Here is a 17,831-nt window from a genome sequence, read left to right on the forward strand (position 1 = left end):
ATACATTTCTTGAATGTTTATTCAAATGTCTATTAATCACCGTTATCTTTGCGATATGCATGATCATTCCACTGTTGCTATGGGCGTGGTCTTGTTGCTAGGTTTATTTGCATACATTTTTAAAATTTTAGTTTGTCTAAAAATCTGTTATCTGTGAAAAACACTGTTTGGCTGTTGCTATGGATGTGGTCATGGTTGCTAAGGAGATTGCATACATTTTTTAAATGTTTACTCACCTGCCTACGTGATGATGTTATTATTTGACCAAAGCACACTGCCATTTGGTTGTTGTCAGGGGCGTGGAAAGAAAATTTACACTTCTAAGAACATTCCCACCAAGTTTCAGGGCAATCTGCCTAGTAGTTTTAGAGTTTAATTTTTTTCACAAAATTTCGATTGTTGCTATGGGCTTGGTCAAGAAGTGTTAATGACTGGCATATGTAAGTATTATATTATACATCAGGAAGTGTTAATGACTATCATAAGTATGGATTATCAGGAAGTGTTAATGACTGGCATATGTAAGGATTATATTATATGTCAGGAAGTATTAATGACTGGCATATGTAAGGATTATATTATATGTCAGGAAGTGTTAATGACTGGCATATGTAAGGATTATATTATATGTCAGGAAGTGTTAATGACTGGCATATGTAAGGATTATATTATATGTCAGGAAGTATTAATGACTGGCATATGTAAGGATTATATTATATGTCAGGAAGTATTAATGACTGGCATATGTAAGGATTATATTATATGTCAGGAAGTATTAATGACTGGCATATGTAAGGATTATATTATATGTCAGGAAGTGTTAATGACTGGCATATGTACGAATTATATTATATGTCAGGAAGTGTTAATGACTGGCATATGTAAGGATTATATTATATGTCAGGAAGTGTTAATGACTGGCATATGTAAGGATTATATTATATGTCAGGAAGTATTAATGACTGGCATATGTAAGGATTATACTATATGTCAGGAAGTGTTAATGACTGGCATATGTAAGGATTATCAGGAAGTGTTAATGACTGGCATATGTAAGGATTATATTATATGTCAGGAAGTGTTAATGACTGGCATATGTAAGGATTATATTATATGTCAGGAAGTGTTAATGACTGGCATATGTACGAATTATATTATATGTCAGGAAGTGTTAATGACTGGCATATGTACGAATTATATCATATGTCAGGAAGAGTTAATGACTGGCATATGTAAGGATTATATTATATGTCAGGAAATGTTAATGACTGGCATATGTAAGGATTATATTATATGTCAGGAAGTGTTAATGACTGGCATATGTAAGGATTATATTATATGTCAGGAAGTGTTAATGACTGGCATATGTACGAATTATATCATATGTCAGGAAGAGTTAATGACTGGCATATGTAAGGATTATATTATATGTCAGGAAGTGTTAATGACTGGCATATGTAAGGATTATATTATATGTCAGGAAGTGTTAATGACTGGCATATGTACGAATTATATCATATGTCAGGAAGAGTTAATGACTGGCATATGTAAGGATTATATCATATGTCAGGAAGTGTTAATGACTGGCATATGTACGAATTATATTATATGTCAGGAAGTGTTAATGACTGGCATATGTACGAATTATATCATATGTCAGGAAGAGTTAATGACTGGCATATGTAAGGATTATATTATATGTCAGGAAGAGTTAATGACTGGCATATGTAAGGATTATATCATATGTCAGGAAGTGTTAATGACTGGCATATGTACGAATTATATTATATGTCAGGAAGTGTTAATGACTGGCATATGTACGAATTATATCATATGTCAGGAAGAGTTAATGACTGGCATATGTAAGGATTATATCATATGTCAGGAAGTGTTAATGACTGGCATATGTACGAATTATATTATATGTCAGGAAGTGTTAATGACTGGCATATGTACGAATTATATCATATGTCAGGAAGAGTTAATGACTGGCATATGTAAGGATTATATTATATGTCAGGAAGTGTTAATGACTGGCATATGTAAGGATTATATTATATGTCAGGAAGTGTTAATGACTGGCATATGTAAGGATTATACTATATGTCAGGAAGTGTTAATGACTGGCATATGTACGAATTATATTATATGTCAGGAAGTGTTAATGACTGGCATATGTAAGGATTATATTATATGTCAGGAAGTGTTAATGACTGGCATATGTAAGGATTATCAGGAAGTGTTAATGACTGGCATATGTAAGGATTATATTATATGTCAGGAAGTGTTAATGACTGGCATATGTAAGGATTATACTATATGTCAGGAAGTGTTAATGACTGGCATATGTAAGGATTATATTATATGTCAGGAAGTGTTAATGACTGGCATATGTACGAATTATATTATATGTCATGAAGTGTTAATGACTGGCATATGTACGAATTATATTATATGTCAGGAAGTGTTAATGACTGGCATATGTACGAATTATATTATATGTCAGGAAGTGTTAATGACTGGCATATGTAAGGATTATACTATATGTCAGGAAGAGTTAATGACTGGCATATGTAAGGATTATATTATATGTCAGGAAGTGTTAATGACTGGCATATGTAAGGATTATACTATATGTCAGGAAGTGTTAATGACTGGCATATGTACGAATTATATTATATGTCAGGAAGTGTTAATGACTGGCATATGTAAGGATTATATTATATGTCAGGAAGTGTTAATGACTGGCATATGTAAGGATTATATTATATGTCAGGAAGAGTTAATGACTGGCATATGTAAGGATTATATTATATGTCAGGAAGTGTTAATGACTGGCATATGTAAGGATTATATTATATGTCAGGAAGTGTTAATGACTGGCATATGTAAGGATTATATTATATGTCAGGAAGTATTAATGACTGGCATATGTAAGGATTATATTATATGTCAGGAAGAGTTAATGACTGGCATATGTAAGGATTATATTATATGTCAGGAAGTGTTAATGACTGGCATATGTACGAATTATATTATATGTCATGAAGTGTTAATGACTGGCATATGTACGAATTATATTATATGTCAGGAAGTGTTAATGACTGGCATATGTACGAATTATATTATATGTCAGGAAGTGTTAATGACTGGCATATGTAAGGATTATACTATATGTCAGGAAGTGTTAATGACTGGCATATGTAAGGATTATATTATATGTCAGGAAGTGTTAATGACTGGCATATGTAAGGATTATACTATATGTCAGGAAGTGTTAATGACTGGCATATGTACGAATTATATTATATGTCAGGAAGTGTTAATGACTGGCATATGTAAGGATTATATTATATGTCAGGAAGTGTTAATGACTGGCATATGTAAGGATTATATTATATGTCAGGAAGTGTTAATGACTGGCATATGTAAGGATTATATTATATGTCAGGAAGTATTAATGACTGGCATATGTAAGGATTATATCATATGTCAGGAAGAGTTAATGACTGGCATATGTAAGGATTATCAGGAAGTGTTAATGACTGGCATATGTAAGGATTATATTATATGTCAGGAAGTGTTAATGACTGGCATATGTAAGGATTATATTATATGTCAGGAAGTATTAATGACTGGCATATGTAAGGATTATACTATATGTCAGGAAGTGTTAATGACTGGCATATGTAAGGATTATCAGGAAGTATTAATGACTGGCATATGTAAGGATTATATTATATGTCAGGAAGTGTTAATGACTGGCATATGTAAGGATTATATTATATGTCAGGAAGTGTTAATGACTGGCATATGTACGAATTATATTATATGTCAGGAAGTGTTAATGACTGGCATATGTAAGGATTATATTATATGTCATGAAGTGTTAATGACTGGCATATGTAAGGATTATATGATATGTTAGGAAGTGTTAATGACTGGCATATGTAAGGATTATCAGGAAGTGTTAATGACTGGCATATGTAAGGATTATATTATATGTCAGGAAGTGTTAATGACTGGCATATGTACGAATTATATTATATGTCAGGAAGTGTTAATGACTGGCATATGTAAGGATTATATTATATGTCAGGAAGTGTTAATGACTGGCATATGTAAGGATTATATTATATGTCAGGAAGTGTTAATGACTGGCATATGTACGAATTATATTATATGTCAGGAAGTGTTAATGACTGGCATATGTACGAATTATATTATATGTCAGGAAGTGTTAATGACTGGCATATGTACGAATTATATTATATGTCAGGAAGTGTTAATGACTGGCATATGTAAGGATTATATTATATGTCAGGAAGTGTTAATGACTGGCATATGTAAGGATTATCAGGAAGTGTTAATGACTGGCATATGTAAGGATTATATTATATGTCAGGAAGTGTTAATGACTGGCATATGTAAGGATTATATTATATGTCAGGAAGTGTTAATGACTGGCATATGTAAGGATTATATTATATGTCAGGAAGTATTAATGACTGGCATATGTAAGGATTATATTATATGTCAGGAAGAGTTAATGACTGGCATATGTAAGGATTATATTATATGTCAGGAAATGTTAATGACTGGCATATGTAAGGATTATATTATATGTCAGGAAGTGTTAATGACTGGCATATGTACGAATTATATCATATGTCAGGAAGTGTTAATGACTGGCATATGTAAGGATTATATTATATGTCAGGAAGTGTTAATGACTGGCATATGTACGAATAATATTATATGTCAGGAAGTGTTAATGACTGGCATATGTAAGGATTATATTATATGTCAGGAAGTGTTAATGACTGGCATATGTAAGGATTATATTATATGTCAGGAAGTGTTAATGACTGGCATATGTACGAATTATATTATATGTCAGGAAGTGTTAATGACTGGCATATGTACGAATAATATTATATGTCATGAAGTGTTAATGACTGGCATATGTACGAATTATATTATATCTCAGGAAGTGTTAATGACTGGCATATGTACGAATTATATTATATGTCAGGAAGTGTTAATGACTGGCATATGTAAGGATTATATTATATGTCAGGAAGTGTTAATGACTGGCATATGTAAGGATTATATGTCAGGAAGTATTAATGACTGGCATATGTAAGGATTATATTATATGTCTTCATGGATACTACTTTATGTTATTGGCCACATTTTATTCCTTACCTATATTGGCAGTATTGCCTTTATCACCACTCCTAGTATAAGCTAAATCTCCAACCCGAAAACTAGAAGATCCTTGTTCAATTTTAATTTCTTCTGTAGTAGATGAGATGTCTGGATTCTGGCTGTCGCTGCCACTGTCCCTCAAAATTGGACAAGATATCTCTACCTCCTGCCCATCACAATCAACTTTGACCTTTGAAATACACATAATAAAAATTTATGATAATTAAAATTTGATACAAAAACTATGGACCAATTCATCCAAATATCTGAGATAAAAATAGCACCAATGGTGTTGTAGCACAACTGTAGTTTTGTTGTTCATGTTTACCATATACATCATTCTGCTGTTGCTATGGTCGAGGTCATGTTTATAGGTATATTTGCATACATTTTGGAAAGTGTATTCACTTGCCTATTAGAATTAATTGTTTTTGTTATCCTAGCAATTTACACCATCATTTGGTATGGGCGTGGTCTTGTTGCTAGGGATGTTTGCATACATTTTTGGAATCTTCAGTTTCCAGTTTTCATCTTTGCAATATAAACTATCATTTAACTGTTGCTATGGGCGTGGTCATATTTGCATATATTTTTTATATCTCTATTCACTAACCTACTAATCCATGTTGTTATATCTGTAATATGCTTCACATCACTTTTGATAAAGGTGTGGTCATGGTTGCTAGGGCCAGCTTTGACAATATGTTTGGAACAATAACTGCAGAATAACACCTCCAGAAACATCCCCACCAAGTTTCAGGCCCATTCAGATTTTTAGATCTAATTTGCATATCATGGATGGGATCATCACATTGTGAATTCATCTTCATCTAGATATATCCCCAGATGCATACCCATTAAATTTCAGCAAACTCTGCTCAGTAAGTTTGGAATTATAGATTTTTTATCAAAAAGACATTTTTAGACCTAATTTGCATATCACTGATGGAATGATCATGTCGTGAACACTCCTTAATCAAAACATCCCTGAGAACGTTCCTACCAAATTTCATCACAATCTGCTCAACAAAAACTTTTTGAATTATAGATTTAAGACCAAAGAAACATTTTTAGACTTACTTTGCATATCTCTGATGGTATTAATAAAATCCCACACCCCCAATAGGCCAAGAGAGAATATCTAACATGAGTTTGGTAATTTTTGTCTCACATGAGCCACAAGCAAGTTGCAGGCGAGTGTGAGACAAAAAATTCCCCAACAAGTGTGAGATCTTTGGCAATGCCCTTTGGTGTATGGGATTCTTTTTCTCATTTCCCTTTTTTTCTGGCAGGAAAACAAGTTAAAACAAAGTTATTACTGATTGAAATAACAACACCAAGGACGTTCTTACTTTGTATGTATGTCTTGTGTTACTTCACAAAAACATAATTCCTTTAATTCACATTCATTACCAGACACCTGATCGGTAGAGGGGCGATTAGGATAAAAAATGTAAACATGTACCAAGAAGGTCAATTCAGGCAAAATAACGTAGGTAAAATAACAATGAACGATTAGCCAACATCTACATCGGATTTTAATCAGATTGGGTTGGCTCAATCAGTGAGCTGGATTGACCATGATTTATTTTTTCACTTGAAGTATGTCTCTGAGGGTGCATAATCACTACATTCTGAGGGGTTTAAATTCTCCAATCACAACAAAACATGAGAATCCTACCTAAATGTGTCGCCAATATTTATCATCTTTGAAATGTCAACATTAGCCTGTTCACTTTGTTATCAGCTGTGGTAATGTAGTTCCGGTTCTACATTACACGTTATTCTATTCGTCAATTAATGCGTATGCCTACTGACTATTAAACGTAATTAACCAATCAGCAATAAGTTTACAAAACAAAATTTAACTCCCACATTGATACAGAGGGTGAAATCAAATCATTCTCATGTTCCTGCAACCTGAGAGTGTGGGACAGCCTGTGTGAGAACAAATCGATCTCACAATCTCAAATCAATCTCACACACTATAAATGAGCGAGTTAAATTTTGTTTTTATATAAACCTAATGCTGATTGGTTACGTTCCGTAGTCAACAGGCATAGGTATTAATTGACAAATAGAATAACATATATAGAAATGTTCCCACCAAATTTCAGACCAATCTGTCCAGTAGTTTTGGAACCATAGATTTTTGACCAAAAAGACACATTTTTAGACCTAATTTCACGTCATGAACAATTCTTAATCTAAACACCCCTAAGAACCTAAGACGAAAATCATATTTTTGTACCCAAATCACAAACTGGTGGTAAGATTATTCTGATTTGAACAATTTCCAAACTAGGCACACAAGGTGTCTACCCACCAAATAATGATGGCAATCAGCGGTGTTTACACACACACACACAGACAGACACTTATATTAAGTGTGCTAAAAATGGGCTTGTGTGTTCTAGTTAAGGGCAGTAAGATACATTTGTACTGATTCAGAAATAAAGCTATCAGTAAACTAAGATAGACACAAACTTAAAGCGTTTGTTACAACATGTCACTATTGAATAATTACATCAAATGGCCATTGATGTTTAAAGTACACTCATAGAAAGGTGTCATCTCTGATATCAAAGTTTCCTTCTTAAGCAGCTGCACATTCAGTCTCATTTATAATGTTTACACTACATGTATCTTGATTACAGGGTGATTATATGACCCATTTGACATGTAATGTCACAACAATAGTATTAGTTTGTAAGGATCTTAGTTCCTGATAGCTTTCCACAGTAGTTTTAATCATTATGAATGAATAAATTTCATGATATTTCATTCATCTAGTTTTGAGTTTGTCAGCCACTTACCTGAACTTTATCCTTGGAATATAGAAAAGAAAATAACTTCAATACAGGTGACCTGTGGATATATTAAAAAAGATAATGTAACAAAATAATATATTATAGAAATTTAACAAATGTGTTTCAAAATGCAGTATGGATCATCTATATGATAGACATCTCATTTTTGTACAATACTAGTAATTTAACACTCTGAAAGTAGAATACTTTAAATTTGTTTCCAGCTGTGGTTTCTCTTCCTCTGCTGGTTAAACATATCTTCAACAAAACTGTTTATGCTAAGCAAGTGTGAGAACAAGAAAACAGCTTGGCAGCAAGTTTATTAATTGTAACAGGTAACTATATAATGTATAAGACCCAAGTCAAGGAAGTTATATATCCAGTCTGGTAAAACACTTAGCACACCTTTCCAGCAAAACCAAATTGTTGACAATAAAGTAACATATAGTACACTAGTAGAACTTACACTCTTGGTCTTCCGCCAATCAATGTCATGAAACCAGGTGCTGAAATATACATAATACACAAATATCATTTTATAGGGCAGTACAATATAGTTACTGTGTAATCAATGTCAAAAACACTGAATATTTTGAGGGATGTTTTTATTTGAATGATGTGTTTAGAGTTGACATCTCATCCTATACTACAAGTTCAACCACAATGACTATGACAATATGCCAAATCCTTGTTTGGTTATCAATAGTACTATGTACAACTATGTGTCTATATTTGTAGCATCTTGAGTCAGTTTCTAGTCTAGTTCCTGACAGACCATATTCCATACTACATTATCTTCAGTTTCAGAAGTCATAACTATGTCTATATTTATATCATCTTAAGTCAGTTTCAGACGTCATAACTATGTCTATATTTATATCATCTTAAGTCAGTTTCAGACGTCATAACTATGTCTATATTTATATCATCTTAAGTCAGTTTCAGACGTCATAACTATGTCTATATTTATATCATCTTAAGTCAGTTTCAGACGTCATAACTATGTCTATATTTATATCATCTTAAGTCAGTTTCAGACGTCATAACTATGTCTATATTTATATCATCTTAAGTCAGTTTCAGACGTCATAACTATGTCTATATTTATATCATCTTAAGTCAGTTTCAGACGTCATAACTATGTCTATATTTACATCATCTTAAGTCAGTTTCAGACGTCATAACTATGTCTATATTTATATCATCTTAAGTCAGTTTCAGACGTCATAACTATGTCTATATTTATATCATCTTAAGTCAGTTTCAGACGTCATAACTATGTCTATATTTATATCATCTTAAGTCAGTTTCAGACGTCATAACTATGTCTATATTTATATCATCTTAAGTCAGTTTCAGAAGTCATAACTATGTCTATATTTATATCATCTTAAGTCAGTTTCAGACGTCATAACTATGTCTATATTTATATCATCTTAAGTCAGTTTCAGACGTCATAACTATGTCTATATTTATATCATCTTAAGTCAGTTTCAGACGTCATAACTATGTCTATATTTATATCATCTTAAGTCAGTTTCAGACGTCATAACTATGTCTATATTTACATCATCTTAAGTCAGTTTCAGACGTCATAACTATGTCTATATTTATATCATCTTAAGTCAGTTTCAGACGTCATAACTATGTCTATATTTATATCATCTTAAGTCAGTTTCAGACGTCATAACTATGTCTATATTTATATCATCTTAAGTCAGTTTCAGACGTCATAACTATGTCTATATTTATATCATCTTAAGTCAGTTTCAGACGTCATAACTATGTCTATATTTATATCATCTTAAGTCAGTTTCAGAAGTCATAACTATGTCTATATTTATATCATCTTAAGTCAGTTTCAGACGTCATAACTATGTCTATATTTATATCATCTTAAGTCAGTTTCAGACGTCATAACTATGTCTATATTTATATCATCTTAAGTCAGTTTCAGACGTCATAACTATGTCTATATTTACATCATCTTAAGTCAGTTTCAGACGTCATAACTATGTCTATATTTATATCATCTTAAGTCAGTTTCAGACGTCATAACTATGTCTATATTTATATCATCTTAAGTCAGTTTCAGACGTCATAACTATGTCTATATTTATATCATCTTAAGTCAGTTTCAGACGTCATAACTATGTCTATATTTATATCATCTTAAGTCAGTTTCAGACGTCATAACTATGTCTATATTTACATCATCTTAAGTCAGTTTCAGACGTCATAACTATGTCTATATTTATATCATCTTAAGTCAGTTTCAGACGTCATAACTATGTCTATATTTATATCATCTTAAGTCAGTTTCAGACGTCATAACTATGTCTATATTTATATCATCTTAAGTCAGTTTCAGACGTCATAACTATGTCTATATTTATATCATCTTAAGTCAGTTTCAGACGTCATAACTATGTCTATATTTATATCATCTTAAGTCAGTTTCAGACGTCATAACTATGTCTATATTTATATCATCTTAAGTCAGTTTCAGACGTCATAACTATGTCTATATTTATATCATCTTAAGTCAGTTTCAGACGTCATAACTATGTCTATATTTATATCATCTTAAGTCAGTTTCAGAAGTCATAACTAATTCTATATTTATATCATCTTAAGTCAGTTTCAGACGTCATAACTATGTCTATATTTACATCATCTTTAGTCAGTTTCAGACGTCATAACTATGTCTATATTTATATCATCTTAAGTCAGTTTCAGAAGTCATAACTATGTCTATATTTATATCATCTTAAGTCAGTTTCAGACGTCATAACTATGTCTATATTTATATCATCTTAAGTCAGTTTCAGACGTCATAACTATGTCTATATTTATAACATCTTAAGTCAGTTTCAGACGTCATAACTATGTCTATATTTATATCATCTTAAGTCAGTTTCAGACGTCATAACTATGTCTATATTTATATCATCTTAAGTCAGTTTCAGACGTCATAACTATGTCTATATTTATATCATCTTAAGTCAGTTTCAGACGTCATAACTATGTCTATATTTATATCATCTTAAGTCAGTTTCAGACGTCATAACTATGTCTATATTTATATCATCTTAAGTCAGTTTCAGACGTCATTTCAAACCTTCAAGTCGTAACCAAGATCATTTTAATGTTTGAGAGTATGTACTAGATAAATTCTCATACTGCAGTCTCTGTCATCCATGTAATGTGTTTAGTGTGTGCTGATGACTAAAATGAATGGATGAGAGTCAATATCAAATTTGTATCATGGTAGTTCCTCCCAAGTTTATTCAATCTTTATTTTCTGCTACACACTAGCAGAGTCTGAGAGTGTGGTATAGTACAAATCATGAAAAACAAAATGTAATAAACAACACTCACAATTGAAGTTTATGAAGCAGCTGCTCAAAAGACTGAAAAGCTGGTGCTGACTATAAGTTATAACAAATTGTTCCAAGTATTATAATGCAAAGGTGTGTAATACTTAATTGCTCATGAAGTGTCGACTGTCACTTCTACCAGTGGTATTAGTCTTAATAGCTCATGAAGTGTCAACTGTCACTTCTACCTGTGGTATTAGTCTTAATAGCTCATGAAGTGTCGACTGTCACTTCTACCTGTGGTATTAGTCTTAATAGCTCATGAAGTGTCAACTGTCACTTCTACCTGTGGTATTAGTCTTAATAGCTCATGAAGTGTCAACTGTCACTTCTACCTGTGGTATTAGTCTTAATAGCTCATGAAGTGTCGACTGTCACTTCTACCTGTGGTATTAGTCTTAATAGCTCATGAAGTGTCGACTGTCACTTCTACCTGTGGTATTAGTCTTAATAGCTCATGAAGTGTCTACTGTCACTTCTACCTGTGGTATTAGTCTGTAATAGCTCATGAAGTGTCGACTGTCACTTCTACCTGTGGTATTAGTCTTAATAGCTCATGAAGTGTCTACTGTCACTTCTACCTGTGGTATTAGTCTGTAATAGCTCATGAAGTGTCGACTGTCACTTCTACCTGTGGTATTAGTCTTAATAGCTCATGAAGTGTCAACTGTCACTTCTACCTGTGGTATTAGTCTGTAATAGCTCATGAAGTGTCGACTGTCACTTCTACCTGTGGTATTAGTCTTAATAGCTCATGAAGTGTCGACTGTCACTTCTACCTGTGGTATTAGTCTTAATAGCTCATGAAGTGTCGACTGTCACTTCTACCTGTGGTATTAGTCTTAATAGCTCATGAAGTGTCGACTGTCACTTCTACCTGTGGTATTAGTCTTAATAGCTCATGAAGTGTCGACTGTCACTTCTACCTGTGGTATTAGTCTTAATAGCTCATGAAGTGTCGACTGTCACTTCTACCTGTGGTATTAGTCTTAATAGCTCATGAAGTGTCTACTGTCACTTCTACCTGTGGTATTAGTCTTAATAGCTCATGAAGTGTCGACTGTCACTTCTACCTGTGGTATTAGTCTGTAATAGCTCATGAAGTGTCTACTGTCACTTCTACCTGTGGTATTAGTCTTAATAGCTCATGAAGTGTCGACTGTCACTTCTACCTGTGGTATTAGTCTTAATAGCTCATGAAGTGTCTACTGTCACTTCTACCTGTGGTATTAGTCTTAATAGCTCATGAAGTGTCGACTGTCACTTCTACCTGTGGTATTAGTCTGTAATAGCTCATGAAGTGTCAACTGTCACTTCTACCTGTGGTATTAGTCTTAATAGCTCATGAAGTGTCGACTGTCACTTCTACCAGTGGTATTAGTCTTAATAGCTCATGAAGTGTCGACTGTCACTTCTACCTGTGGTATTAGTCTTAATAGCTCATGAAGTGTCGACTGTCACTTCTACCTGTGGTATTAGTCTTAATAGCTCATGAAGTGTCGACTGTCACTTCTACCTGTGGTATTAGTCTTAATAGCTCATGAAGTGTCGACTGTCACTTCTACCTGTGGTATTAGTCTTAATAGCTCATGAAGTGTCTACTGTCACTTCTACCTGTGGTATTAGTCTTAATAGCTCATGAAGTGTCGACTGTCACTTCTACCTGTGGTATTAGTCTGTAATAGCTCATGAAGTGTCTACTGTCACTTCTACCTGTGGTATTAGTCTTAATAGCTCATGAAGTGTCGACTGTCACTTCTACCTGTGGTATTAGTCTTAATAGCTCATGAAGTGTCTACTGTCACTTCTACCTGTGGTATTAGTCTTAATAGCTCATGAAGTGTCGACTGTCACTTCTACCTGTGGTATTAGTCTGTAATAGCTCATGAAGTGTCAACTGTCACTTCTACCTGTGGTATTAGTCTTAATAGCTCATGAAGTGTCGACTGTCACTTCTACCAGTGGTATTAGTCTTAATAGCTCATGAAGTGTCAACTGTCACTTCTACCTGTGGTATTAGTCTTAATAGCTCATGAAGTGTCGACTGTCACTTCTACCTGTGGTATTAGTCTTAATAGCTCATGAAGTGTCGACTGTCACTTCTACCTGTGGTATTAGTCTTAATAGCTCATGAAGTGTCGACTGTCACTTCTACCTGTGGTATTAGTCTTAATAGCTCATGAAGTGTCTACTGTCACTTCTACCTGTGGTATTAGTCTTAATAGCTCATGAAGTGTCGACTGTCACTTCTACCAGTGGTATTAGTCTTAATAGCTCATGAAGTGTCGACTGTCACTTCTACCTGTGGTATTAGTCTTAATAGCTCATGAAGTGTCGACTGTCACTTCTACCTGTGGTATTAGTCTGTGGATGCATCATTAGATAATTATGTAAAAAAAAATTCAAATAGCAATATGGCGTTGTAGTACAACTGTACATTTAAAAAAAAATGCTTTTCCAAATGCTGATCCATTATCCAGTTGCCTATCCAACCCTGTTGTTATCTTTGCAATATACGTGATCATTTGGCTGTTGCTATGGGCGTGGTCACATTGCTAGACATTTGCATACATTTTTTGAATGTTTATTCATTTGTCTATTGATGCCTGTTGTTATCTTTACAATATACACAATCGTTTGGCTGTTGCTATGGGCATGGTCTTGTTAAGAGGTATATTTGCATACATTTTTAGAATATTTATTCATTTGTCTATAAATCCCTGTTGTTATCTTTATACTATACATAATCATTTAGCTGTTGCTATGCGCGTGGTGTTGTTGCTAGGCAAATTTACTTACATTTTTTGAATGTTTATTCATTTGTCTATTGATGCCTGTTGTTATCTTTACAATATACACAATTATTTGGCTGTTGCTATGGGCATGGTCTTGCTAAGCGGTATATTTGCATACATTTTTAGAATATTTATTCATTTGTCTATAAATCCCTGTTGTTATCTTTATAATATACATAATCATTTAGCTGTTGCTATGCGCGTGGTGTTGTTGCTAGGCAAATTTACTTACATTTTTTGAATGTTTATTCATGTCTATTAATCCCTGTTATCTTTGCAATATAAGCGAAAATGTGGCTGTTGCTATTGGAGTGATCTTGTTGCTAGGCATATTTGCATACACTTTTTGAATGTTCAATTGTCTAAGAATCTGTTTTCTTTGTGAAATACATGTACACCATCTTTTGGCTGTTGCTATGGGCATAGTAGTCATGTTTGCTCGGAATATTTACATACATTTTTTTAATGGATACTCACTTGTCTACCAGATGATGTTCTTTGACCAAAATATACTGCCATTTGGTTGTTGCTAAGAGTGTGGTCATGGTTGGTTGGGCCAATTGTGTCAAAATGTTTTAAACAAAATCTGCAGAATAAAACTTCTAGCAACATCTCACCAAATTTCAGTCTCATTGGCCAAGATGAGATCATTATATGCTAAATACTTCTTCACCTACAATTTGTATACACCCCTAGATGCATCCCCATTGCATTTCAGCCTAATCTGCTCAGTAGATTTGGAATTAAAGATTTTTGACCAAAAAGACACATTTTAGCCCTAATTTGCATATTACTGATGGAATCATCAAGTCATAGACAAATCTTAATCTACACAACATTTAGAATGTTCCCACTAAATTTCAGACCAATCTGCCCAATAGTTTCTGAGTTAAGGTTTTTGACCAAAAATGACATTTTTTGACACAAATCACACACCTGTGATGCAATAATTTTGCTTTGAATAATTTCCAAACTAGACACCAAAAGTAATCTCCCCACCAAATGCCAAGGCAAGCGGTCTTGTGGATTTTGAGTTGAAGTCACACACACACACACACACACACACACACACACACACACACATACACACACACACACACACACACACACACACATAGAAAGACAGACGGGCAGACAGCACCATGCCTATAGCACTCCTGAACCTTTATCAGTTCAGTTGTGCTAAAATTCAACATACCCATTCCAGTGCCAGCTGGAGCTACTTCTCTGGACAATACTTCTAATGCCTTTTTATTGGAATGGTGTGCAGCTACCCACAATACTACTTCACGTGGATTGTTGTCAATATGTGCATTTGGACCATATGTCTGTTCTGACCCTAAAACCTGTAGAAAATATCAAAGTTTAGGGATTAAGAATCAGGAACAAAATTTATTTTTCTTTTTAAGATTGACTTGTTGACTAGTGTGCAGTCTAAGTGATTTGTATTGATTTCATGTTCTGAAACTGCAATGAATTTATTTTGTGTACTTTTATTCTGTGCTGTCCTATTCTGTACACATTAACTATCCTACCAAAGTCAGGAGCTCTGACTGACTTGGAACACCTTAGGTAGGATGGTTGCATGTAGATGACAGACTGAAAGAAGATACTAACCTGTACTAGAGTTTTGGTGAAATCATCCATTCCAAGCTGCTTTAACATTCTCCTTGTTCTGTTCATTTACAACAATAGAAATACTACTAAAATGAGATACTAGTAATACACACAGAAACAATATAGACTTGTGAATTCTTCCAGTCAAGGTTCCTACTGAATTGAACACAAATTTCATATTAAGTAATTCAATGTGAGATTACATTTACATTTACATTAATTTTACATTTATTTATTTTCTATTTATTTTCTATCTACTTTAAAACAAATATTCAAAAGCGCTGAACAGTTACAGTTAAAAATTAAAGAAAAACAAGCATTGGGAAATGAAATAAAATTAAGTATATAAAAGTTAAACTTGTGAGATAAAAGACCCGATAAAACTACTAAAATACTACAATCAAGTTTACAAATGTTGATTATGTGACTACAATAATAAGGAATAACTTAATTTCTCTTCATATAGCATGTCTTTTTTGGTTCATTTCTTATCATCATTTCTTTTCCTCATTTTGTTTCAAGTCTGTTCTGTTGCATATAATTGAAATTATTTTTAGACTTAACATTTTCATCTTTCTCTTCATTCCTCACTGTTATTTAAGTCAAAGTATCATTTGATACAGAAAGTAGTGTCTAACTTTCTAAGCAATCAGTATCAATTCATATCAAACAATGACAAAATGAAATCTATACAAGTTTCTGGTTTTAGAAACTAACCTTGTAAGGATTGCTTCAGCAGTTTTATGTGCTTTCTTGGAAGCCCAAGGACCACCTAATGGACACACAGCTGTTACCCGAAAACCATCGGCATATGTAGCACTAACCTATCAACAATCAAAATACCGCCAATGGCGTTGTAGCACAACTGTACAGTTTTTAAAAATGTTTATCCATATGGTAGTCCATGCTAACAATAAGTGTTCATTTGGTGAATGACTATCCAGTTGCCTATCCAACCATGTTGCTATTTTTTCGATATATGCTATCATTTGGCTGTTGCTATGGACGTGGTCTTGTTGCTAGGCATATTTACATACATTTTTTGAATGTTTATTCAATTGTCTATTAATCCCCATTGTTATCTTTGCAATGTATGTGATCATTTGGCTGTTGCTATGGGCGTGGTCTTGTTGCTAGGCACACTTGCATACATTTTTAGAATGTTTATTCATTTGTCTTTCTATTCCTGTTGTTATCTTTGCAATATATGTGATTATTTGGCTGTTGCTATAGGCGTGGTCTTGTTGCTAGGCATATTTACATAAATTTTTTTGAATGTGTATTTAATTGTCTATTAATCCCTGTTGTTATCTTTGCAATATATGTAATCATTTGGCTGTTGCTATGGGCGTGGTCTTGTTGCTAGGCACATTTGCATACATTTTTTTGAATGTTTATTCATTTGTCTTTCTATTCCTGTTGTTATCTTTGCAATATGCATGATTATTTGGCTGTTGCTATGGGCGTGGTCTTGTTGCTAGGCAAATTTACATATAATTTTTGAATGTTTATTCAATTGTCTATTAATCCCTGTTGTTATCTTCGTGAAATACATGACCGTTTGGCTGTTGCTATGGGCGTGGTCATGGTTGCTACGGTATTTGCATACATTTTTTGAATGTTTACTCATTTGCCTATTTGACCAAAATATACTGCCATTTGGTTGTTGCTAAGGGCGTGGTCATGGTCGCTAGGGCCAATTTTGTCAAAATGTTTTGAAGAATAACACTCAGAAATATCTCACCAAGTTTCAGACTCAGTGACCAAGTACTTTTTGAGATATAAGTTTTTGACCAAAAATGAACATTTTTACACCTAATTTGCATATCACTCATGGAATCATGGTATGCTTAATATTTCTTCGTCCATACATCCCTAGATACATTCCCATTAAATTTCAGCCCAATCTGCTCAGTATTTTTGAAATTATAGATTTTTAACCAAAAATACACATTTTTAGCCCTAATTTGCATATCACTGATGGAATCATCCCGTCATGAACAAATCTAACTTTACAC

The 17,831-nt window shown here is 33.4% G+C and overlaps 1 protein-coding gene across 5 annotated transcripts in view; it reads right to left on the minus strand.

The window, feature by feature from the left end:
* Positions 1 to 17,831, minus strand: part of LOC144438902 (uncharacterized) — a 90,636-nt gene that overhangs the window by 24,118 nt on the left and 48,687 nt on the right. For 2 of the 5 annotated variants that reach the window (XM_078128126.1, XM_078128124.1), the window contains exons 9-15: positions 16,531 to 16,637; positions 15,814 to 15,871; positions 15,395 to 15,542; positions 8,488 to 8,527; positions 8,028 to 8,079; positions 5,209 to 5,401; positions 237 to 274 (exon numbers count right to left, since the gene is read on the minus strand). In XM_078128126.1, the coding sequence (XP_077984252.1) occupies positions 237 to 274; positions 5,209 to 5,401; positions 8,028 to 8,079; positions 8,488 to 8,527; positions 15,395 to 15,542; positions 15,814 to 15,871; positions 16,531 to 16,637 (636 nt within the window). Of the gene's footprint in view, positions 1 to 236; positions 275 to 335; positions 357 to 5,208; positions 5,402 to 8,027; positions 8,080 to 8,487; positions 8,528 to 15,394; positions 15,543 to 15,813; positions 15,872 to 16,530; positions 16,638 to 17,831 lie in introns of those variants that run through there. The other 3 variants (XM_078128123.1, XM_078128127.1, XM_078128128.1) reach the window with 2 other exon arrangements.

Source organism: Glandiceps talaboti, chromosome 8 (assembly GCF_964340395.1).
Source record: "Glandiceps talaboti chromosome 8, keGlaTala1.1, whole genome shotgun sequence".
Classification (NCBI taxonomy): domain Eukaryota; kingdom Metazoa; phylum Hemichordata; class Enteropneusta; family Spengelidae; genus Glandiceps; species Glandiceps talaboti.